General features: G+C 45.1%; 1 protein-coding gene across 1 annotated transcript in view; it reads left to right on the top strand.

Moving 5' to 3' along the window:
- LOC136044288 (gamma-aminobutyric acid receptor subunit beta-4) overlaps positions 1 to 25,989 on the top strand; it is a 63,838-nt gene that overhangs the window by 17,905 nt on the left and 19,944 nt on the right. The window contains exons 3-4 of the mRNA XM_065729528.1: positions 7,387 to 7,454; positions 24,568 to 24,788. Of these exons, the coding sequence (XP_065585600.1) occupies positions 7,387 to 7,454; positions 24,568 to 24,788 (289 nt within the window). The remainder of the gene's footprint in view (positions 1 to 7,386; positions 7,455 to 24,567; positions 24,789 to 25,989) is intronic.

Here is a 25,989-nt window from a genome sequence, read left to right as displayed (position 1 = left end):
TCTGTAATCCTTCGATACCTCTGGGACAACCTTTACACTGTTTTTGCAGCCAGTTGATTGTTGTCTCTCACTTCCAAATTTCCATGGGATATTTGCAATATCCCACTCTAATACCTACTAATCCATTAAAAATACTCATGAGACAGATTAGGTAATCCACTGTGCCTCACAGATTGTGCTTGATTGTGCTCCTTAGCTCTCTGCTTTCCCTGGAACAGTCACAGAATGAGTGTTACATCTGCACTGGGAAAGTATTGTTCCTCCAGAAGGATCCCTCAGCACTGGCTCACAAGCAGGCACAGCTTGCTTGAGAAAATATTCTCTCCCCTCATGTCTGCGGGGACAGTTTCATTTGATGACATACTGGAAATGTGGCAGTTATTATCAAGGTTAACTGTCATGTTTGCAGCGAGCATCATGGGATAGTTCTTGAGTGGTCAGATCTTCAAGCTTTGCAAGTGCTGCATCTCTTTGCTCTTTGCTGGAAGATAAGCTTCAGTGCTTATTGGGAGTTAAACATGTCTCTTACTGAAGCCCTTGATTTGCTGAGTGTTTGGATACACCAAATACCTATTCAGGAAACACACTAGCCCAGCTCTCCTGGCTCAAAGGCTAATAGTTAAGAGACCATATGACTTAGGAAAATATGTAGTTTGGTTGTCCCATCGCTGTTCCATCAGACTTGTGTGCTGTCCTTAATATCACTTGCTCTACAGTCATTTGACCAGGTGGGGTGAAAATCCAGGATGCTAGGAGAGCAGAGCAGTGCAGGCTGGAAACCCTCACTGGCCTCCTCAGACAGGGTTCTGCTGTGCCTGATCTGATTTGGATGGATGGAAGCCTAGCAAGGTTAGGCACAATCTTGTTTGGTGTGGAAGCTCAAAATGTGCCAAGCCATGTCCTTAAAGAAGCATGGCAAAATGCAGCGAGCCTGTCAGGCAGAAGAAACTGTTTTCTGCCAGGCCTAACTTCGTGAGTGGCGGTGATCTCCATGAGTCAGTGGTGGTGGGTATCCCTCTCACTTTGCAGAAGAGTAAATCCATGGGGAAGCAGCAGGCATGGACAGATCTATATGTTTTGGACACAAGGGCTCTGACTTTCAGCTCCAGAGTACCCCTCTTCATTCACATGAAACAAGGAGATTCCTTAGCACAGCGAGTCCCTCAGCCTCTCCCATTTCCCTACAGAGCAGCACATGTAGTAGCTGTTAACTTGCCATAAGACTGACTCTCTGGTAAAGCACAAAGCTGGCTAAAAGGCTATGGTCATGGTACAGTTTTCTCTTGTACATCCAATAGATATCAAAGATTGACGTGCTAGGAGCAGCAGGAGAGTTGATATCAGCCTCTGGATGCATGATAGTTCTGGCCGTTGTGCTGATCCTGGCGAGCTCACTGCGCAGCTATCGGATGTGGATGGGGGAGAGGTCAGCAGTGAGTCATAGGAATAAGAATTAAAAAAAAGAAAAATGTTTGGAGGATGTTTCGTTGGTATTTAAACCTCGATTTTTTTGAAAAGTTGAAGTAGGTGCTTAAGAGGCCCTGCTGATCTTGGCACTTCCAGATGTCACCACAAATCAGAGATGCTGGATGTAAGTTGCTCCCAAAACATTTGTGCTTTCATGATATGTGGTCAGCTTTCCTTGCTCATCCAGCAGTATTAATGATTACTGAATCATAGAATGGTTTGTGTTGGAAGAGACCTTTAAGATCATCTAGTTCCAACCCCCTGCTATAAGCAGGGACTCCTGCCTCTATACTAGGTTACTCAAAGCCCCATCCAGCCTGGTTCTGAACACGAAGGGGAGGCATCCTCTCTGGGCAACCTGCTCCAGTATCTCATCACCCTTGCAGTGAAGAATTTCTTCCTAATATCTCATTTAAATCTTCCCTTCCTCCAGTTTAAAGTCATTTCCCCTTGTCCTGTCACTACCTGTCCTTATAAAAAGTCCTTCCCTGTAGGCCCCTTCAGGTACTGGAAGGCTGCTATAAGGTCTCCCTGGAGCCTTCTCTTCTCCATGCTGAAGAGTACCAGCTCTCTCAGCCTGTCCTCATAGCAGAAGTGCCTACTGCATTTGTACCTAAGCAAAAAGGAAAAGAATGGGAAAATTACTGGAAATTTCTTCATGTTTTGATGTGCTGCATGCTGGGATGGCATCCCCTTGTCTGTCAGGACAAGGAGAAATGGTTTCAAACTTAAAAAAAGGAGCACTTTTGTTCCCCTGGTGGAGGTGGTAACTATTGGTGACTCCCCTGTAGTGAAAGTGTTTGGGCACTAGACACGACTCAGAATTATCTTCTGGGAAGATTTAAAAGAAACTGTGGAATGGTCTTTGGGCTGAAGGCTGTTCAAGTGTGTTTGTTCTGGATAGGACAGAGGAGGATTTCTTGGGAGCCTGCATGGCTGGATCCCGGCAGCAAGGCCTGTACTGACCCTGGCCCATTCTGTGCCTCTGATTACCTGGTAGCTCTCCCCTTCTAACTAACAGTGTGTGTCAGCCTTGTATAACCAGCTCCTCGCTGCACGTAGCAGTGACGTGGGCCATGGTTTTAAGTTGTAAACATAAAGCCAGGCTGCCCTGAGGTCCAATGCTGAGAACAAAGCAGGGGCAGTGTCTTGGGCGAGCCTTTTCCTGAAGAAAGAGCAAGTAGATACCGAACAGATCACCTTCATTCAGCAAAACAGGAGTCACATTGAAGGAAAAAGTCCTGGGAGTGAAATTAGTCTGTGTGCCGGCCTTGCCTTTGGCAAGCCTGAGAATATCCTAATTGGAGGTGGGAGATGTGGGGGAGGTGGGAGCAGAGGAATAATTGAAATTGCAAGTAAGGCACTGCAGTTCCATAGCTGCATGTAACAAGAAACCTTGCCCTCTCCATGTCTGCCTGAACTGCCCTGCTTTTGTGGAAACATTTCTGCCAGCCAACACAGAGCCATCTTGTCTGGGACTTTACTGCTTCTGGGCTCTAGTGCCATTGCTGTCCTCTGGCTTCTGGACACCATCTATGGACAGAGCATGATGCCCCATTGTAGGGTGAGGCACAGACCTGTCCTTTGCATAGATTTGGTGTCTGAAAACTCACTTTTCTTGGCTTTTACTCAGCAGAAGACTTTAAAGCAGTTCTAATGCTACTGAAGGAATTTTGGAGACCAGTAATGCCACAGGCAGGGTGCAAGCAGGGAACACTGGGACTCATGCATAGAGCGGTGCTGGATAAGCCTCACTCTTAGCCAAGACAGTGCTGCACTCCCTCTCCTCTACACGTGATGCATTTGAATGTTAAGAACAGGGCTGCCCCATTTAGTATCTCTGAACTACCCAAAGTGAGCAGGTCTCAGGATGGGTAGGAGAGGTTTCTGGGCAGCAATACACCTAAAGTGGTTTAGGGGAATGCTATACATTGGAGGTTGTTTGTTTTTTTTTCCCTCTGTGCTGGTGACACGTCATCTTTACTTCAAAGTCTGGCTACCGTGCTTTAAAATAGAGATGTAGACAAATTGGCAAAAGGCCAGAGGAGAACAGCACTAATTGTTAGAGCTTTAGAAAACATGACCTCCAAGGAGAGGTTGGAGAACTCAGGTGCATTTAATCTAGGAAAGACAGTATTAGTGGGGGAGGGAGAGGGATGTCATGGTTTCTCAGTACATAAAAGCTGTTGTCAAAGAAGGATGATTGATTTATTCTTTCACTATCATTGGTGGGGGGAGGGTGGGAGATGATGAGACACAATCAACTACGCTTGCACTGCAGAGGTTTAATTTGGATATTCAAGTAAAGCTTTCTTGGTGCAGTCAAATGCAGGAAATTGTCCAGGAGAGCTAGGGAATTTCTGGTGCTGATGGTTTTAAAGAAAGCCTCCCCTAAAGAGGCTTTAAGTGTACACAAGTCTGCTTCAGTGGAGGGTATGGGCTGTGCAACCTCCCAAGATCCCTGTCAACCCTTTGTTCCTGTAGTTTGGGCTGGAGGGTAGACTTGAGGCTGAAGCCTGCCCCTTAGCAACTGCAAGCCTTTGCTGTGCCAGAACTGCCAGGTTCACATGCTCAGAGATGCATGAACCAGGCTCCTCAAAGCATTAGCTACAGTTTATAAAAGTGATCTGGCTTTAGTGGATAATAATATAAGTTCTCTTTGTCTGCCCACTGTTCTTGAGTCTTTGACTGTTCCTATATCGCAGTTGGAAATTTAATGGCACAGAAATCCAAACTCGCCTTAGTTTAACTTTCTGGGTTAGGAGTGAAGAGTGTGGACCTCAGTGCAGGCCAGTCACCCAACTCAGCATCTTGTGTCTGGGGGCACATTACATACACTGAATTTTCTGCTATAGATGTCGCTTACTCCTGCAGCTGAACTAGGAGGCTGAAAGCTGGAAGAAATGCCTTGATCTAGGATGCCGTCACCTCTGGCTGCAGTGCAAGCAGACAGTCTTGGGAACACGACCTTTCCTCTGCAGTTGTGCCACAGGGATGGCTTCAGTAGCAGCACAACGCTGAGTTCTGAGGCTTTAAAACATTATAAAATAAAATGTGAAAGTAGTAACTGGTTGCTGGAAAAATATTGCAGATAAGCACAACTTGTTCTCTACCTTGGCTGTTTTTGTATTTGACAAGTATCACTTGCAGAAAAAGGACTGATTTTATTATAACTCTTTTGTCTGCTTTCCTTCCAACTTCCCCTGAGAACATTTTTCACAGACGTCAAACTGCTCTGAGAACAAAATGTTGGTGACTTCTCCAGTGGTGGTGAGAAATGGAGATGCGTGACGGTGCTGTTCACTGGTGGAAGTGGCAGAGCTTCTCACACTCCCTCACTTGTGAACTTGCCTACAAACCTTTTCTAGGCATAAGCATTTTCTCTAAGGGGTAAAGGTCTAGTTTGCAGATAAAAGCATAAATCTTTAACATCAGGTTTTCTTTTGCGTCTTTTCAGATCCGCAGATGCAGAGCTCTGCCTTTTGAACAAATTCGGATGACGTTATCCTGTATTTTAAATACCCTACTTTTTGTATCCCTCTTGCCTGAAGCTATTAACATTGGCAGAATTGATGTCCTTTGTTTATTCTGTGTACTACTTACAGCCTGAACGTTGGACACCAGCCGGTCTAGTTTCTCCCTGGGCTGTGGTAAGAGGTAGGGCAAATATTTTCTGCTGGCTGTGTATGCTCATTTGCTGTCTTGAGGAGGTGAAAGGGCAGTCTTCAAATTGGAATGGAGAAGGTGAAATGGTTTCCTGGCAGTCAAGCTGAGAGTAGATCCAGTATGGACTTTGCATATCTTCATCTCCAGAGTGGGTTGACAGGTCCACACCCCAGGGATGGAGGCAGCTGTGGAGCCTCCTACTTGCTGTGATGGATGGGTTGTATAGGTCTTGGCAGTGCCCAGAGTGGCCATTGGGAACATTGCTGACTGGGCACAAGCACTGGGTGCGGGTGAGCATAGACTGATGGGGAGCAGCGAGACCAATCTCTGCTCCAGCACTTGTCTTGGAGCTGGGAGTTGGAAGGTCTGGATCTTATCCACAGCTCTGACACTGAGTCACTGCATGACCCCAGGCACTCAGATACCATGGTGATGAACACAGCACAAATGTCTAGACAGATAGATTAGATTGGATAGTCTCTGCATTTGACAAATATTTGCATATCACCACTGTCAGTGCTTCCTATTGCCACCCAGGCCTGTTGTTTCAGTGGGTCTCTTGCACAGCAGGGGAGAAGAAACACTTCTTTTTTTTAACCCCACCAAGGAAGGAGAGGACACCCAACCACATTCACCAGCGTTGACAAACTGGAAGCAAAGAAGACAGCAGGGAGAAGGAAACAACACTAGCATGCAGTGGGGCTCGAGTCAGGAGCTGGCTTCTCCCCGCTCTGCTGCAGCCTTGACATGGCTCCACCTTTCCTCTTGCAACCAATTAGTCAGTAAAGTCTTCAGGGCAGTGATATTTCCTGCTATGGCTGCTATCTCAACAAGGTCTTGATTGCGGAAAAAAAAGACAAACTACTTGAAGTGAGACTTCCTGAAGAGCTTGACTGGTGCTGCTGTCAGCCTCTGGCACAGCTCAGGATGTGAGGAGGTTGGCTGTCACAGAATAAATTGTGGCTATTTTCCCATCTGGTACCCTTGTGATAGATGAGCAGAGCAATGCAAGGTGTGGCTGGGAGCCTGCCCTGCATGGGGATTTCTGGAGGCTCTGCAAGGTCTCCTGAGCACCCTTGTCCCTGGCACCACTGACAGTGAGCCAGGAGTGCTGTAGAAGAGCACTGCCTCTTTCAGGGGATTTGCTTAGCAGGGTCTAATTACAGTTGTTGATTCTGATGTTTTCAGTGTTGTTCATATTCCATTAAAGGATAATGCTGCTTAATTTGCATTAGAGGGTCTTGGTTAACAGTACACCCAATCACAAGGCAGCCCTAATGACACTGCTTCCCTACTTCTGGAAACATATAATTAAAAAATCACTTCATTTCCAGTTGTGTGGTTCTCCCCTCTACCCCAATCTCCTAATTACTTTCAAAGCCATTTCATGATTATCTGTAAATATTTCAGTGCTTAGATCTACTAATGAGTCCATGGAAGAGTTAATACCTTGAGTGGCAGAGCTGCTTGCCTTCCTCTCTGTTGCACTACATCACAAGGAAACATTTTCTACCAGGCATATGTGAGAAGAGGGGTGTTGGCTGTGGTGGGATTGAGTTTGTACTTTGACTTTGGAGCAATGGGGAGCGGTAGCTCTCAGAAATCTCATCTCAAGTAGGCAGACCTTGTGCTAGTTTTAGCAACAGATGTGTATCCCTCTGCAAATCATTTTATGCAGCTTAAGTGAAGGATGGCATACCCTCACGCCAATGGTAAAATGGGGAATTTGTTCTCTAATCCCAGCACTGCTCTTCACTTCTCTGAAAAGCCACTGTAGAAGTGCTGGTTTCTTACTTAATGGATCTGTTTCCTGTACTTGTCTGGTGCCTTGTGTATTAAAACTCATCTGGGCTTTGTTTGGTAAGGCAGAGCTAGCAGGAGGATGGAGAAGTGAGCTGGAGCATCTTTCTTGCATGGGTTTGATTGCTATGTTCTGTGTATGGTCAATCAATAACACCTTCTGTAAGACCCCTGGGAGCTTGCTGATGTCTCTGAAGGTGTTATTTGGAATAACCAAAGATAATTGTATAACTAGGGGGAGTGATTAACTTCCAAGAATTAAAGAATCAAGCTGTGAGTTAGACAAATCTATTCTTCTCTAATAATCTGAGCACACGTGACTTAGAAATTCTGGGTACTTGTGGAACATGAGGCTGCTTCAAATCATATCCCTGCATTTCTAGTCAATGCTGTAATAGTAGGCAGGAGGAAAGAGCCTGGATGTAGTCCTAATCCAGTCCATTTGTGTTTCAGGTAACCCTGTCACAGTGGGAATGAGCATCCATATCTCCAGCATTGACCAGATCTCTGAAGTCAACATGGTGAGTTTGGGATGAAAAACAAACAGCTAATAAATTGTTCTTCCTTTTCCTGATTGAGATACTCATCCAAGGCAATGTCTCCTTGGAGTTACCTAAGCTTTCAGGGTGCCCTGAAGAAAAGAAGGCCAGGCACCTTTGCTTCTTAAGTGGCTCCTGCAGATATTACCCATGACCACTGGGAAGTCATTGGAGGAAAAGCAGCAATTGTTTGGTACAAAATGTTTCTTTTTCATTGGACATAGGATTATGAGAGATATTGTACTCTGATTTGGGACAGTTCTTCATCACTAAAGCATAAAGAATTCAAGCATGATTTCTTCATGTGCAGTGCGATGGAAAAAAGTTCAACACATCACTGGGCTGTACTAAATGAGGTCTCCAAAGTTCTTTCTCAGCATACTGGTTGTAGTCTGAGCCTTGCTCTTTTCCACCCACTGATTTGTTACTTGAACTGCCTGTCAACTGAACCAACAGCCCAGCTCAATACCAAAACAATACTGAATTTAAACCCTTGCAAGACAAGGCTGGTGTGATGGGCCTCTGTGGTAACACACCTTCTTCTGCTGGCAGGATTTGTGATGTGACTGAAGGACTGTAGTTTGCTTCCTGATAAGTTCTAGTAAGGTTAGTATCCATGAGCTCAGAGAAGCATCCTGAGTGTCATCTGTCAGTGTGTGGATGGAGAAACTTGGCAGGCATTTCTAGAGCTAGTTACAACTTATCCAGAGCAGACTCTCATCTCTTACCATTTTGTGCCAGTTGTCTCCTCTAGCCATTAATGCTTATGCCTTCAAAGCAGATGCTTGTATTTTTCCAGTGACACAAAAAGCAGGAGTAGCTTTACAGTCAGCCAATGACTGCTAAGTTGAAAAATGAGCAGTGGCTTTGTATGCTGGCTGGTGGTAATCTGTCATTTCTTTGGAGATCTATACTGGAAAGGGAGGCATCTCATAGCAATCCACTTGCTTGGGGTGGCATTGATAGGCTGGAGCTTTTTCTACCACTGAAGAAAAGTATTCTCTGCTCAGAGAACAGACTTCACCCCACTACGTGGTGCTAGCCCTACCTTCCTCCCTCCTCCTCACTTTCTTTTCCTCCAAGTCCTTCTGTTTGCCATGAGGATGGATGGGAACCATTTGGCAGCAGCTGTACTATTCCTCAGTCCTGACCCATGCAGGAGATTCCTATGCCAGCTTAGAGCTCATGCTGATCAAATCTGTTAAAATCTTGGTCTCCCAATGCTCCTGTCCTATTTAACTGATTCTGGACTCCCCTGCCCTGTTTTCTCTAACCCAACCTTTATTAACATTGTCTGTATGGCACATTACACTTCAGTGTTAATAGCGACACTGGGCAACGTGTACATACAAAAATTCAGGTAAAGCCCTCAGTCCCACTGCACTGGGTAACTGTGCTTGAGCTTAAGCTCAACTTAGAAAAGGCAGATGGCTTAACCCAGTTCCATCTATCTTGCCTGTCAGGACAGAGCTCAACTTTAAGTCACCTCCTCCCCCATTCCCAAGCTGGACCTGAATTTTCATATATGGCAGCTGTCACCTTCTTCACTATAGTCAGGATGAAAAAATCTGGGGTCTGAATATGTCACATAAGACCCCATATTGCACAAACATAACTGCAGGAAGTGAAGGATTTATTCTCAGCTTGTGTGCTACAATTACCCTGATCTTCCTCTATAGATATCAGTACAGAACTCAGAACTAAGTGCTGCAGGTTCAAGATGAAGCTCCTGCTGGAGATGTGTCCATGGGCTGTAAGGTCTTCTCAAGTCTTTTGCCATACACCTGCTGTAGTCAGGCATGCTGCATCCTATACTAGCAGCCATTCTTTTAGCAACACTTTAAATCCCTTCCTTGTGAGAACAATGCTCTCCCCTTTCTGGTGAACACTATATTTCCTCTGCAGAAAGACTGCTGTGACAAAAGCGTACAATTGAGACTGCATAGAAACCCACAGGGGAAGAGCAGGCTGGGCTTGCATGGACCTTCATCTGCACGTTGCATTGCTGATGGACACTGAGTACTTTGATAGTTGTGGCATAGCTATAACCAGAAAGAGCATTAGGCACTGCCCATGCCACGCTCCCATTGATACTGCTGTGGCACATCACTTCTGATCATCTCTCCTTACAGGCTGAGAAGTACAAACTCCTAGCCATCATTCCTGCATATGTTTGCAGGAGAACCTACTCAAGATCTATAAGCAACATAATGAAGCAGCTTGAAAAGGACTTAAAAGATCAGAATCAAAATCAAACCTGTAGGGAGCAGAATCTCATGGGATGCAATTTTCCAGGCTAAAGAGATTTATACGCATCATTTTGGGTGCCAGATGCCCTGGGGAAAGGGCCGTGTCTTACCCCTGCTCTGGACATGGTGACTGGCAAGAAAAACAAGGCATTTTTTGGCATTGTGTGTGATTGGAGAAGGGACTGTGCAATGAATAAATTAAAGGCACACAAGTGGAGCTGAGTTGCCACGGCAACCAAATAGCTTCTATTGTTCCACAAGGAGTGTTATTACTTACTGCCCCTTGTAGGATAATTAATTAATCCTCAGACATCCTTTCTGGAACAATGGGGTGGGCAGGCTGAGGAGAACCCCCAGCTCTCCCATGCCTGTCCCTGGGACTCCCGGCATTTACTGGCTCCACGATGGTGGGGAACAAGTGCTGCCAGTGCTTGGCCATGGCGTGATTCAAGTTGTTTTGCTCAGGAGTTTGGCTAGATGTGGTGCTTTGGAGGAATGCAGCTTCACCCGCAATCTAAGTGGCACTCTTTGCTTCCACTCCCATGGGAATGGTAATGCTGAAATAATTATGTAATGACATTTCAATCCTGGAGGCTACAGGGCTAAGCAAAGGCAACACAACTGTGTCTTCACACTGCAAGTTGCCAGACACTGATGTACAAGCCCAGTGTCTCCTAGCTCCTTGTCATACAAAGGCAATGCATTTCACCTCCTAGAGGACCATGCCCTGTCTCCACCCATAGCACAGCACAGATGGACTCATGCTAGGTTAAAGGAGGCTCCTAGGTGCACTACTGGCTTTGTAATGATCTCCTAATCATGAGGGACCAAAACTCTTGTCCTCATTTTAGACAAACAGCATCTCATTCACCACAGCTGCTGCCTGTGTGTGGTCAGCTGTATTTTCAAGCTCACTTGATCAAGTAATGCTTTATTACTGTGTACTCCTCTTAGCCCTGCTAAGCAATGCTGAGCTGCAGTCTCTGTTCTTGTCATTGATTAGAAGGATTATTTGCTGAGCCAAGATCAGTGGCATCAATTGAAATGCTTGGAAAAGGATGCCAGGGGCCAGGCCAAGTAGGTATTGGGGAGGGCATTTTTGAGTGGCAGACCCTCTGGGAAGCGCTGATCCATGAAGATGAAAGGCCTGGCCAGAGAATTGTCACATCCTGTCTGAATTTGCAAGTCAGGGCTTCAAAGGCAGTCTGAAAACAGAAATACCTTCATAATGAGTTCTGTAGCTTAGTGATCTGCTAAGAACAGGATGGTATTTCCTTCCTAGCTGTTCTCTGAGGAAATGGGCTGGAGAAACTCTTGCAAATGCCATTTTGCTACAGGTGGTTGAATTACAGTAAGTATGCAACAAATGTGCAGTTGGTGGTGTATTATGGTATGTGGACAATGCTGTGTGCAGCTCCTCTCCTCTGGTGCCTCAGTCACTGAGCAGGCAGCAGCACTTCTGAACCAGGAGAGTAAGGGGATGCTGCCAGCCTGGACCTCAAGTCACTCTGCAGGGAGAAAAAACACACAGGCTCTTGTCCTTGTGGCCATAATGCCAAAGTCATCATCGTTTTAGTGGTCTCACTCAGCCAACCTACTTGGTTGGATCCAGCCCTGATGGTATCAAGCACCAACTGCTCCAGGAGCTGGAAGCCTTCCCCTGCATGCCCTTCCAGCACACAGCTGAGAAGGGACCTATTCTGGGAAGCAGCACTTGCTGCAGGGTGGGAGTGGGGGCTGTTATTTCCACCTGCAACCTTGCCTCACTCATCTCCAGGGATGTATTTTTCCTAGTACTAGAAAGTTAATACTCCCTTCAAGCATTCATGAACTATTTCAGTAAGTAAAACAACCAGAAACATTGCATGCATTTAGGAGAGATGGTTACCCTTCACAATGCCTCAATTTTCCTGCCCTATGAACTGTACAGTCCTAAACCTGCTCCCCCTGTGTATCTGCAGAGCATGCAGCCACTGTTGTTATGATTTCTTTGTGGCTCCTATAATTTATTCATCCTGAGATGCTCTCCTACATCTGCAATAACATTGTTTCAGTTTGTTATAGCACTAGCTTTAAAGTTTTATAAACCTGGTGACAAGTTGAAAAGTTACAAGAGGATTATTGTAGAGGGCTAGCATAAGAAGCAAGGCTTCCATGAAGAACTGTTCGCAGGGATATACAAGGTGTTAAAGCAGTGACATTTGTGGGATTGGTGATACATTTCGCTGGGCAATAGTCTGCAGCGCAGACAGGTCAGCAGTTGGTGCAGGATGCTTGGCAATACTAACCTCAATATTTTACTTCATTGCCCTCTACTCCCTACTCCTTTGTCATTACCTCTTGCCACACTGCTGTTTGAAGGGAGTGCCAGCATCTGGTTGATTACTTGGGGAATTACAGGAAAATAGCAAACATGATGCCTCCTCCCAAGTTCTTGAAGATCAATTGAAATCTAAGAAACCAAGTTGTCTTGTTAGGAAAATAAGTTCCCCCAGTCAAGAGGAATGTAATATGTGCCCCTGGAAAGCTACGAGCTGCAAGTGTTTTGAATTTCCTTTTAACCCAAGAAGAATGTGGATTGGGTGTTGTAACACAACGGAAAGCACAACAAGACAGCAGTGCAACAGGATCCCAAGCTGCAGCAAGTGAGAATTCACTCAGACACAACAGCTGTAGACACAAAAAAGAGGAAAAAATGTAGCTACTTACCTTCAGAATAACATAGGTACACAGAGACATCCAGCAAGGGATACCCTTACCTCCACTGCCAACCTTTAAATGAGGTCTGAGAAGGAATGGATGCTGGACCCACCCCTTCCACTCACTTGGGTTTATTGCATGCACCTGAGCTCCTCTGTGTTGGTCCTGCCTTCCCACCAGGTGCTCCACCACTGATTCAAGCTGTGATTTAGCATTTTCACTACAGTTGTGTAAGGCTGTTCTTGCCCAGAAAAGATCATCCTACAACATTATGCCACCATCAAGGGTCAAAAATGTCAAATATTTAACCTATCTGCCATGTCTGAAATAGCTTTTGGAGAGGAATTTCAGAGGGATCTGTCCTGGCTTTGTAGCCTAGCTAATCCCATATCAATATAACCCACACACATTAATACATGTTTGATACTGATGTATGCTGAAGCATGGCTGTTGAAAGAAGGCAGTGTGTAGATGGATAGACTTTGTATGAAAGGCAGAAGCTTCGTAGGCTACTGAGTACATGGGCACACCTCTTGGTGTCTAAGCCCTTTCCAGTGGACTATCTGTATATCTGCAATAGCAGGCAGGAAACACAATATACACCTGGAGAGGATTTTCCATTGATACGGATGTCTTGACTTTTAAAACTCAAGTTTTTAAGGAGAGATTTCTACTATGTATGTTATACTACTTCCTATTCTCTTCGCATATGTCTAAATGAGTGTGTGAGTATGCTACGTCCTCGTATTTAAGGTTGCTGAATATTGAAGACTGACAAAACACAGTAAAGGTGCATCTTTGGTGCTGAGCTTAATGAGTGGTGTGCTGCAATAGTACTGCAGGGGCTGCAGTCCTGTTGGATTGCTGTAGGCTCCTGGGATGGTACTGCTGCACCTAGCAGAGGATGCTGAAGGATGCAGAGGTGCTGAAAAAGGGCCAAATTCCTATAGTGTAGCATAAGAATGGTACAGCTCTGATGTACCCAGATTTTGTGCTGGTATGGACAAATAGGAGTTATGCTTTATTCCATGTGCTAGGGGATTTTGTGTGCTGTGATTTAAACTGCGATACTGCAAGCATGTGGCTGAGATGGTAGATTTCTTCAGAGCTGGCAATGATCTGTGCCTTCCTCTGCCAAAAGATTGCCTCAGTACCACTTAGGTCATGCAGCAATTGTCACTTGCGTGCAGGGCTGTAATGCACTGGGTGGCTGCTTGCTTGGAAAATCAAACAGTGGCAGTTCTGTACATATGAAATGGTATTCTCCTGAAGGAAAGAGTTAAAAGGGAATGAGAAGGAAGGTCCTGCTCTATGCCTGTGAGCGGTATCCTGTGCAGGCTGCTGTCAGTCACCGGGGTGGCTTTCTCACGTTTCTTCAACAATAGAAAGTAACTTCTGCATAAACACACAACCCTGTGGCTAGCTGAAAGGAAGCAGCAGCACCCTGATGATTTTTTTCTAATGCCAGTGAGTTGCTTGAAGAAATACAGTTGTAGAAGAGGAGTGAAAACATCTAGTCCATAGTAGGAACCCATCTTCTCTGCTATTTCTAGACCTTATGTTGCTTTGCCTGTTCTTCCAGCTGTTATCCCATAATGGACTGCTGGGTCTCAAGGTGACTTACCAGCACTGATACTGTTTGAAAGGCCAGCAGTTGTTTATGGATATCTGCTCACACCACACTCTAACAGAAATCCTACTGATTGTGCTGAAAGACATGGAATTAAATAATACAATCATTTGGGTCTCCCCAGAGCCTTTTCTTCTGCAGGCTGCACAGCCCCAGCTCTCAGCATGTCCTTGCAGGGAGGTGTCCCATCCCTCAGATCTCTTTTGTGGCCCTACTCTGGACATGCTCCAAGAGGTCCACATCTCTCCTGTACTGAGCATTCCACATCTGAACAGCACTCCAGGTGATGTTTCACAGTGCAGAGTAGAGGGACAGGATTTCCTCCCTCAACCTGCTCACTGAGCTGCTTTTGATGCAGCCCAGGATATGGTTGGTTTTCTGGACATTGCTGGCTCACATCTAGCTTGCTATCCACCAATACCCCCCAAGTCCTTTTGGGCAGCTCTTAGACTAACTTAGTGCATGGAGGCAAGTAAAGCATTGAGTCTCAGGGGACTTCTGTGTGATGAGATGTGGGAGTGACTGCTGAAATTCAAACAATTAGTGTTCCCATTCCTGCCCCAAAACACGATCCTCCCACAACAGGGTGGTGATCTTGCACAAAGTAGTTAAGAAGAAAGCAAACCACTGTGAAAAAGCCTGATATACTCCACATTTTTGGTTATGAAATTGGGTACAAAGAGATTGGCCTGGGTTAAAAACTAGAAAATTGGTCAGTGTGACTCATACGTCAATATTTACTGTATTTATGGCAACTCGTAGAAGGGAAAAATCTCATCTATCTTCCATAATATTTTGAAAATTATCCTATTCCAGTGACAGAATTCTCCCCACATCCTTGGCCTTGATGTTGGCTACCTCTAGAGACAGCCCAGTGAATTCACTATACCGCAGAGTCACGTTGCTAAGTAACAACCCAAAGATCACCATGCTGTTTTTTCAAATGCAATGGCTAGAAGAAAGCTAGGACCTGCACAGGGAGCCAGCAACTCCTTCTGAGACAGAGGTCCCATGGATTTGAGGTGTGTGTAGCAGAGGGGGGTCTGGTGAAGCATCAGTCCTGCCTGGAGCTGTACCCATGTGAGTGGGGGAAAGCTTTATAGCATCCCCTAGAAAGGAGTCCCCTGTGTTTGTGCTGAAAGGGTCTAATATCTTGGTCATTAATGATGTTCTTCAATGAAATGCTTTTGTTGGCTGAATTGCATGATTTTACCATGGACATAGATCAATTGATAATGAGCTGTGGAAGACTTGCTGAAATAAGCTCTCAGCTGAAGAAAAACTGGGAGCTGCTGAGCAAGAGTATGACTCCTTCCCCCTGAGGCTTTCTATTCTACCATGCTGATTTCCTCCTAGAAATTCTGTAGCATTCACAGGATAAACTAATGGGAGGGTATGCAGCAAGACTGTTATCTGTGCAACTGTGCAACTGGAATAGCTTGGATATGGGCAAGCAGTTGGATGGACTGGTTGATTCCTAGACCAAATCCTGGAATTTCCAGCACTAATAAGAAGTGGTGGTGCTGCTTATTGAGAATAAGCATTTACACATCCCCACTCTGCATCTTTCCATGATGCAAGTCCTCCAGTATCACAGGTCTGAGCCTCAGGAGGGCTTAGTCAACCCCACTTCCAGGACTGAGAATGAGTTCAGATGGCTGGCTCGATGGGTGATTCCTGCATGAGAATATTTTGTGCTCTCACTGAAGGGACTTGTGTTCACTCTGCATTTCATAGATGACTCCACCCCACAGCAGGAAAAAAATCATATTGGAGAGGATGAGAGTCCATGGCTATATGGTTTGCAGCATGCTTTCAGCTGAACAGTGCTATGTATTGCAGTGCTCCATCTGTTCCTGAACAAGCCAAGTTATCTTTAGATCTGAACATGTCAGCGTTGTATGGCAGTGGTATGAACCACTTCAGCTTGCACTCTGGCATTCCTGTAGTAGTTAGAATTGTTTATGCAGAAGGCTGTCCCGGATGATTTTTTCCTGCTTCAGCTTTTATATTACAAGCAGAACTCCCACAGCCTTTATATATATTTATATATATTAAAAAAGCTGTCTGCATTTGAGAACAATGTTCCAAATGGCCACCTGTTTCAGTAGCAGTGCTGCAGCATTGGAGAAGATTGCTGCAGAAGTATCTTCCCACAAGCGAAAGCTTCATCTGGTTGATTGAAAACTGTATTAGATCTTGAGGATCTGACCTGCTGACATCTTGTCATATATATATATATTTATAGCATGCAGCAATAGAGTGTACGTGCGCTAGAGTGCCAGCACCTTGATATAGAACCTAGCTCTGAATACAAGGGCATGCGTGTCATATTGCTATTTGAATATGTAAATAAATGGGGCTATATATAGCTCTATATGTTATGTACATGTTGAGTGAAGGTGGCAGATACGACAGTTGAATAGCTTTGCTGTTTCTGAATGCTGATATAGGCTCCCTGCGTGCTCCCTGCATCTCTCGTGTTCTCTCCTACCACTCTCAGCCTTTCTGCTATCACATTTTTCAGGCCTCTGGAGAAGATTGTGTGTGGGGACAGGAGCTGTTAATATTCTGAGTCTGTGCAGAGTTGCTAGGCTACAGAGAAAAATGAACATTCAAGGAAAAATGATGGTGAAAGGGAAAGGATCTGCTGAGCTGTTTGTAGATCCAGAAAGGCCTTCTAGTCAGATGAAAGGGATCATTATGGGAAAGGAGGTAGTGCATGCATGTGGGATGAAATGCAGGCAGTCTCTGTTGTCCTGGCACAAGCAGACTCATGGGGCATCTCCAGACAGAAAACTGGTAGAGAAAGAAGTGAAAGATGGGACCCTACAGCCTCTGCTGCCTTCCACACCACTGCCTGCAGGGCTTATGCAGCTGGCTGCCTTCATTCTGCCAGGGAGCAGTGGGACACCAGGCTGGGGTGTGCACTCCTATACATCTCTCACTTCCATCTTTGCAGGATGCTGTGAGCTCCCACCTGAGGCTCAAGTGAAAAGGAAAGCAAACCCAAACTTGTTTACATCTTGCAAGTTGGACTTCATCTCCTTCTTCCACTGCAGCAACCTGCTGCCACAGAATCTCCTTTTACGTCATTGTGACTGCAGGAGAAAGCAGCTTGTGCCTTTCATCTCCCTTCCTGTACACTTTGCATTCCTAGGTCATGGATACACAAAGTACTGACCCTTTTATTCATCATGAGTTTTCAACTGAGGTTCAAGCAGACTTGAAAGTCTCCAACACACCAGCTCCAGTATGATTCTGGTTTTCCTGAGTCCCAGTTTAGTTCCTGAATGCTGATCTTCTTCTCCCTTGTAAATGAATATGGGAATTTAGCTCTAGAGGCTGAGTGCCATCATATCAACCAGGTGTCTTTTGTTCCTCTCTTCTGGAAGGTCGGCTTTGCCCTATGCTCCTGTTCCTGTCTGCAAGATTTCTGCTCCCTCACAATATTGCTGGCTGTATCAGAACCCTCAGAAAAATTAAACAGTGCCTTTGGGTATTTTTATTATCTGGATACTTTATTTACCGAGCTCACATGGGCTCCCTGCCAACAACTTTCAGCCAGCTCTGCAAATAGAGCTCCTTGGCTCCAGGACTGTTGGTCCTGGTACTGCAGAGAGCACTCATTCAGCATGGACAAGGACTGCAGCTTGTTCTTTGCCATCCAGTTGGCCGTGAAGTCCAAGTCTGCTTGCTTGTAGACCTCTATAGCCTGCTGAAATCTGTTTTTTGCCTCACGCATCCTGTAATAAACTTGACTTTTTCAGCAGGATCAGGAGTGTTTCATAAGCTGCATTTTGAAGGCTATCGTCAGTTAACTACACTGCACCCATCCATCAGATTTATGCTCCTGCAGCCAGGACTTGGATTGCTGAAGTGAGAGAATGATAGCGTAGGCCATATAATGTGTGCTGCTGATGGTCAGCCTGGTGCCTTTGGCTTTGCCCAGGCACAATCAAGGGCATGACTGGAAGCAAAGGTGGGCTGGAGGTGTGATACCCCATCTGGTCAGCACCCGAGATGTTGCCAGGAATGGGTTATCAGTTGGTATTCTTCTACCTTGCAGTTGTCCCACAGTGACTGTACAGTTCTCTGCCCACACCACAAGTGACTACTAGCTTTTTTTTTCTTAGGCAATCTGCCAGCATAGAGGTCACAGATACAGCTAAGAAGAGTACTCATGTCAAATCATGCCAGATATAGAAATGGGCCTGTGTGTGCAGAAGTTCTGGTGTTTTGAGTGCAATAATTTGCAAAAGTTTTCTTGGGCCTGGTGAAAAGCAAGCCTTGTTTTTCAAACTACAGGCTGCCATCCTCTCCCTTTAGGATACTCCCCACTTTGCCTAACTGACCCATGTTGCCAGAAAAATATTCTGCATCTTCTGTGTCTGATTCCACATCATCTCTGCCTACTCCCAGTTACCTTCTCTATGTGATCAAACTCTTGTGCTTTCTAAATGAAATTAGCTCTACCTTGGAACCTTTTGGTCACGCCACTCTGCACCGAGTTGCCAACTGAGTTGTGGCAATTATTCCACCCAGGACATGCTAGTTGTCTTACATCATTTAAAATATTTGTTTGCTTCCAGCTACCTCCAGGGAAATAACATCTTTGCGGCAGTTTTTTTTTTTTTTTTTGACCATGGAATAACAACTCTTCTTTCTCTAAGTTAAAACTGTCTTTCAAGCACAGCATGCCTTGATAATGCAGAAAGAGCCATGGTTTTGATGCTCAGAACTATATATACAACATTTTATTCTGCCATGTAACAAACGCAGTAGTATTCCTTCATTCATACCACGATTCCCTATCCATGCAGCCCTAAACTGTACTTTTGGTCTTGAATGCCCCAGCAAATTATAAACTCTGTTTAACACAAAGTTTTATTTTCTCAGGGAAAAAAAAATAAAGCAGTTTCTGTGCACTGCACACTTAGCACTTGCCTAGAGATATAGGATCCCAAACTGCAACATGGTGACAAGTTAGCATCACTGTCTTGATTTTATTGGCAAGAGAAAATGGGACACAGATTAAAGCATCCAAAGTATCCTACAGAATTACCATTGACTGAGATGAAAGAGACACAGAAGTGTTTTCTAGAGTACCTAATCCCAGTGGGCTTCTTAGTCCCTTGAAGGATTTAGAAGAATCCTTTTCTCCTTGCCATTCCTCCCTTCCCTCCCTATAGTCTCTGGCAGTTGGCATCTATCTGAAATCCTTCAGAAACTCTCCTGTCTGGAATACGGGTTGACTACATTGGTGTCCAATAAGACTCTTGACAAGACAATGAAGAGGACATTTCATTAAAAATAATATTAATTCTTTAAAAAGTAATAGCCCAGAGGAATTAAGAGTTCTGGGAATGTTTTAGTGAAATTGCATTTTACTGCTACCATGTTGTTCCTGCTAGAAAGCATAATGAGTGTTGACCACTTGAATAGAGCAGCTCTCAGCAAGCAAGAGGTAAGAAAGTCACTGTAAAACGAAAATTCTCTGAAGGTGCATGCAGAAGCTGTGAAGCACCTTTGAAAGAGTTTAGGGAGCATCACTGGTCTTCCAGCTTCACCTTTTCCTTGGCATAATCCAGTGCTCTTCCCTCATCCTTCTGAGGCTTAAGAAACCTGTACCTTCACTAGTCACTTTTAAATGTCTCGCTCAAATTCAATTTAGCTTAATAGGCTAGTTATTTAATTGGATACAAATGATTATTAAATACATATATTTGAGCTTTAATGGCTGTGTTAGATATGCCTGAATGTGTATGCAGCAGGGCACTGGTGACATGCTGCAAGGTAGTAAGGGTGATGCCTAGGAAGTACAAGTAGATGGGCTGGGGGAAGCCGGGTGAAGAAATGGGATACAGCCACCAGTGCTGTACTGCTGCTGGTTGTGTGTGTGCAAAATGAGCAGCAGTGTGTAGCATACTAACATAATGCAGGACTAGCACCAGTACAGGTGCTACAGAGATGGAGCGTGACAGGAGAGAAATAGGGCAACAAGATGACACTTCACTTGCACACCTCTAGTTGTTGAGAATACAGCTGATATGTCCCAGTTTCTGGACATGCATTCAGCAATTAAACACATGCAAATTACTACAAAAGTAGATCAGATTGGTGAGGGGAAACATCTCCATGCAAAGTTCTGCCAAGGTCCTAAGAAAAATGAGTTCAAGATCACAAAGACCTGCCGCACAGAGGTGCACAGAGCCTGTCCTAGAAGCAAACACATTATTTCTCTTGCATGATTGACAGAGATACTGCAGGTACAACATGGTCCTCCTGTCACCCAAATCTGGGAATATTTGGTTATTCAAAATTAGGGGTGATGGAAATAGATTTTCGATTTCTCACCTTCTAAGCTGAAGAACAGAGCGAAGGACAATATCTAAAATAGTCGTCACTTTATGTATAGCAGTTGTCGTGCAGAAATTCAGGCTTGTAAATTGGGCACTGGCTTGCACCAGAAGATAAATTAAAAGCAGGATTTTGGCAGAATACTCTTCCTATGAAAAGCACAATAAGTACAAGAGCTGCTGCCCCCTGCCCTAGGCAAAGGTGAGAGTCTAAAACAGACTATCTCGGAGAAAGAAAGATTGCTATCATGTCTTTACTAATGTCAGATTAACTGGTGCTTTTTAAGATGTGGAACCCTTCGATTTGTCTTATCTGCATGGAAATGGACAATCCATTGTAAGGGCAAAGCAATTTTCTTCAACAAGCTTGCTAAGAACTGTGGCCATCTTGCTCTGTCCTTCATATATTTTCTTGTGCTTTTTACACTGCTGTGTTTCTTTGCAAAAGATTGCAGGCACATTGTCTCCTTCCCCTACCCTCTCCTTAAAATAAAATATACTGGAAGACTATTTTGTCCTTTAATTTCTCTCCCAGGAATGATGGGAACAGGAGCTGGTGTTTAATCATCAAAGAAGTTGAAGCCAACAAACTGTTCATTAGTCTCTGGCAGTGGCAGCTTGGTTTTTACTAAGTCAGATGTTCCATTTTTCTCTCTCTTTCTGGAGCATCTTGGCTTTCCTAATGTTCTTTTATGATCTTGGACAAGGAGACCATATGTCATTTACTTACATGGGGTAGGACTTTTATTTGGTCACTTCTCCAAAGGGAGGTGTTTTGTCAAAGTTAGGAGTCAGGGGTGGAATCGGGGGACAAAAATTAAGTGGCACATCTAGTGATGGAGGTAAGTGGCTTTTATTCCCCTCATTGCTTCCAGTACCTGTCAAGTTCTTGGTGAAATGTATCCTCCACTGGCTGTCTGGAATTGTTGCCTTCGCTTTCAAAGCTCCCCCAGAAGGATACCAGACACTGAAGGGCACAGGAGACACTGCCAGAAATACTGTATTCTAAGCAAAGATTTGACTCTTTTGCATGTAGTATTCCTTCAATTTCTAATTCTGGCTTTTGAGTCTACTGTAGCCTGCAACAAGAATGCACACTTTTGCCTCTGGTCAGGTTTTATACTGGGGACTGTATAGGTCACAGCACAGAGGAAACCAATCTGACCCAACCTTCCAATGATCCACATCTGCCAGGAGCTGTGCTGAGGGTTTATGAGCAGCCTGCCCACGAGGGATGCTTGTGGTGTCTGTGTGTTGGAGCTGGATCTTCAGCCTTGCTTTGTATCCTTGGGCTGTTCTCCTTTCTTGGTATGTTAGTCCCTCCCTTTTATGACCTGGAGGACTGTTTTCTCCACATCATGCCTGGGCCTTCCAAAATGCCATTAAGCACCTGACCTCGTGCTTCTGTAACAAGTTCCATCGCTTCTGTGGAAAGTTATTTTCATTACTTCACCTTCAGTCTGTTCATCTACAGTAACCCGCTGCAGAAAATCAGATACTGTCATCGTAAGTCTCTGTTTAGTATTTAGTATTTAATCTGTGCAATATTTTTCCTCCCTTGCTGCTTCCTGTTTCAGTCAGAGCCTTTCTACTGCGTTCTTTTTTTTTTTTTCTTTTGTTCATTTAGCTATTTGTATACTGCTCAGTAACCATTATGTTTATAAAAGAGGGTGTATTTCTGTGCACTGAAGTAGCGGAGGGTTACAATTACTCATTAGCTGGGAAAACTGGGAGACCCTCATGCTTCTCTGCATTTGTCACCTCTCGGGTTCTGCAGGAGATACCTTCCTCCACCCCTAACCCTTCTGTTTCCACATTCCAGCCTTTTCCTGTTCAAGTCCTCTTAAATTGTCTTTGGTTTGAGGTCTCTGCTGCATCAGAAAAGTTGAGCTATCAGTCCCACTCTGTTGTCTGGAGATGTACACCAACAGCCCTGTCCTCATTAGCTGGTAGGATGCACTGTCATTTTAACATGTGAGGCCCTCAGATAAGCTCCTCTACATTCTCTGGGGCTTTTGGTGGCCTCAACATGTGCTGCCCTCCTTGCAGGGAGGCAGCTCTGGAACGTCCGCCAGCTCCACACGCTGCTCTCACCTCTGCTTTGTGTGTGCATTACATGGGAAGTGGGAGAAGATGGAGAGAGCAAAGCTTCTGCAAAGCTTGAGAGAGAGGGGGCTTAGGGCTGACAGCTTGCCTGGAGCTAGGCCGAGCAGAGCGAGTGGATGGAAGTGAAGGGGGTCCCATGGGGATGATGGTGCTGAGAAGCTTTCAGCAAGCTCAGGTACCACCTCAGCTTTGAGAAGGGTGGGATGGAGCTGCAGTGCCCAGCACAGCTGGGCTGTGAGGTCCACTTTGAGAGGCAGGGTGGACAGCACAGGGGTCCTTCCTAAGTGACAGGGTTGTGGCAGCACCTGAGCTGTATCATGTCAGGACTTGTGGGCAAACCAAGAGATCTTGTGATAACTGAGTAGAGAGGCTTGCAGATGGAAGAGAAGGATATTTTACTTCTGAACACACATATCCTTCAGAAGCCCTGTTCCTGCATGCCAGCTAGCCTTTTCCCAAAACTGAAATCTAAATTCACATTGAACAGTTTCCTAAGATATCTGCAGTGCCACTTGCACTGAGCCTCTGATGAGGAGCAGGCTGCTCTTCTTTTGCCTCTCCTCCCCAGACAGACACCAGGCTGCAGGGTGGCTGGGCAGGTGCACGCTCCTTCCAACACAGGTCTTGCCTTTCCTCAGCCACGGGGAGAGGTAAGCAGGGAGACATTTTCTTTTAGCAGGGTCTCATCAGAATGAGAGGTGGATTGGGAAGCAAGAGTTCAGTCCTTTAAAAATCAAAGCAAAACAATTCTAGGCCAGAAAGCTGGCACTGATTTTTTTTTTCTTCCTTAAAATATAATACAAAGGTGGCAGAAATAGCTTTTGTATCCAAACACCACAAATTCACTCCATGATCTTTGGATATGCATGTGGGTCTAGATTTCTGAATCAGAGTTAGGCTCTCAAACCCCAGCGTGCCTATCAGTGGGATCATTGGAGCTTGTTTTCAGAGGTGCTAATCAAACTTGGCTTTGAGTAAAATAAGTGGGAGAAGTTGGGCAGGCAGGATGCCTCTGCGCTCAGCTCAGATGTCAGTGCAGAAGCAAGGTCCTCACCAGCCCACCCACCCCTGCAGAGCAGAAATGCCCCTCATGCAAACTTGCATGAACCAGAGGGTTCCTGTGGTGCTGTCAGGATCTGTTTAGGAAGAAACATCTCTCTGACCCCAGCAGTTCATTTGCATGCATTTGCAGAATGCTTTTTATTTAGGGACTTGTGAAAAGTTACTGGTTTCTGTAAGATTGTGCACGTGGTTTCCCCTGCCCACTTCCTAATCTACATCTTGTTAGCTGGTTACCCATAAAAATCTGGCTCCTGGCCTATTTAAGAGCTGTTGAGAGAATATTTTGTCATTTCATACAAGACCCCTTCCTGTACTACTCATTTATCTGAAAGGAAATAATTATTCTTTCAGCACAGTGCCACAATACTGCGTATGTCTTGGTGAATAAGCTGATCATGGTGCCTCGGGGCCTCCCCAGCATATACAGTTACTGTGGAGCACCCAAAGTCATTTCTGCAAGGCTACGGCTGTGGGCCACAAAACATCTCTCCCTACCCTTTAGACAAATCTTAACAGAGCTGCTGTTTTAAGCTTCAGCTTTGTGCAGTTGGAGAGGAAAGGAGCAGGAGATGTGTATGGCATTTTGGTGGCTGGGGATGGCTAGGGCACTGCCCCTCACCCAGTCAATCATGCTCCACTGGTGACAGATTTCCTCCACATATGTCCCTCTCTGAGAATCACTATGAGCTCCCAACTTTGCTCATACAACAAGGCAGGCGCTAATAGCTTGCCACGGTTGGCCTGGGCTGACTTTGAATCCTTGGCCTAGAGGTGAGATTTTCCACGTGCCCTTTGGGAACCTCCTGAATTTCTGCTCAGTCTGGAAGTGGCTTTTAGCAACTGCCTTGTTTTCATTTTTCCAGAAGAAGACACAGCCTTCCCCAGCTGGTGGTGGCTCTGAAAGAAGCATCTGGATGACAGCAAAGGTGGAGACCCAGCAGTGGCAGCAGAGAGGGTCTGAGTTATGTCCCTGTATGTTTCTCTCCTAGGACTACACCATCACCATGTACTTCCAGCAGAGCTGGCGGGACAAACGCCTGGCATATAATGACCTTCCTCTCAACCTGACCCTGGACAACAGGGTGGCTGACCAGCTGTGGCTGCCAGACACCTATTTCCTGAATGACAAGAAGTCCTTTCTGCATGGGGTGACAGTGAAGAATCGCATGATTCGGCTCCATCCTGATGGGACTGTCCTGTACGGCCTGAGGTAGGTGCCAGGGGGATTGTGGTGGAGTTTGTGAATGACTTCTCATCTAAATTTCCCCCACTCGAATGATATTCTGGTATTTTCTTTAGGAACAGACAGGGATCCAGACCATACTCAGGTGCTGCACAGGTTTAAGCATCTGCTCTTTCTCTAAGCTGAAAATTGTTTCCTTCAGACCTCCAAAGTTCCCCCTTACTGCTATGGACAAGTGTTGGAGATGGGAAGAGTTGGTTCTGTGCTTTTCAGGTTACTGTCATTCAGTGCATTCACTTCCATTTGAAACACTCGTTTTCAGTTGCTAATAATTTTCTATCAATTTGGCTTAAGGAGATGAGAATTCCTTACCCCAGTATCTAACTTCTGTAGCATTTGACTCAAATCACTTCAGTCATTTTTGACTATGAAATATAAGAAATGTTTTTGTACCATTTTAAACAAAGGTCTCTTAATCAGAACAATTTTGATGATTGTGCTTTGAACGTTGATATTGAGTAGGGGAATGGTCATCGAGGAGGCTTTTTGTGGTGTCTGAAACAGATTTGTGTTGGCTGTCCACAGAATTGAGTGTAGCGAAGGTGGCAAAGGCTGACTTGCTGTGTTACCTGGATCTGTGGAGATGCCAGGGCAGGTAGGGGCTAAAAGGGAAGTCTGCAGCTGTAAGTAGAAGTGTGGCACAGTTCTGGATGCTGTAGCTGAGAACTAGGCAATGACTTCCCCAACCCTGTACTTGTCTGCTTTGAGCTGTTCACTTTGGTTTTTTGTGGGTGTTTTTTTTTGTGTTGCATGGTTGTTGGGTTTTTTTTCTGGGTTTTTTTTTTTTTTTCTGTTGTGGTTCTTTTTTTTTTTTTTTCCTTTTTCTTTTTTCCTTTTTTGACTACCGAAATTCACAGCTGGCTTTTAGACCTGCCTCCACATTCACAAATGATTGTGATAGCAGCTCTGGGCTTACATCCCAGTGCAGCAGAGGGGGAGGAAGGACCTTTCTCTTTCAAAGAGCGTACACCCACCCTCCCCATTTACAGTATCAGCTCTTCTACTGCCTCGTGCTTTGAGGCAAAGTCTGACTTTTTTATGATGATGTCCTCCTTTTTAAGTAGCAGGGCTGATTCTGAGAGAGTGGGGCTGGGTGTGGGCACAGCAAAGCAGAGTATTGTCCTACTAGGGACAATGGGGTGACTGTACCTAGTGTTTCTGTATGGCA

This window comes from Cyrtonyx montezumae, unplaced genomic scaffold (assembly GCF_038088225.1).
Source record: "Cyrtonyx montezumae isolate F1298 unplaced genomic scaffold, pur_monq_1.0 scaffold_11, whole genome shotgun sequence".
Classification (NCBI taxonomy): Eukaryota; Metazoa; Chordata; class Aves; order Galliformes; family Odontophoridae; genus Cyrtonyx; species Cyrtonyx montezumae.
This window is presented reverse-complemented; position numbering and strand designations above follow the sequence as displayed.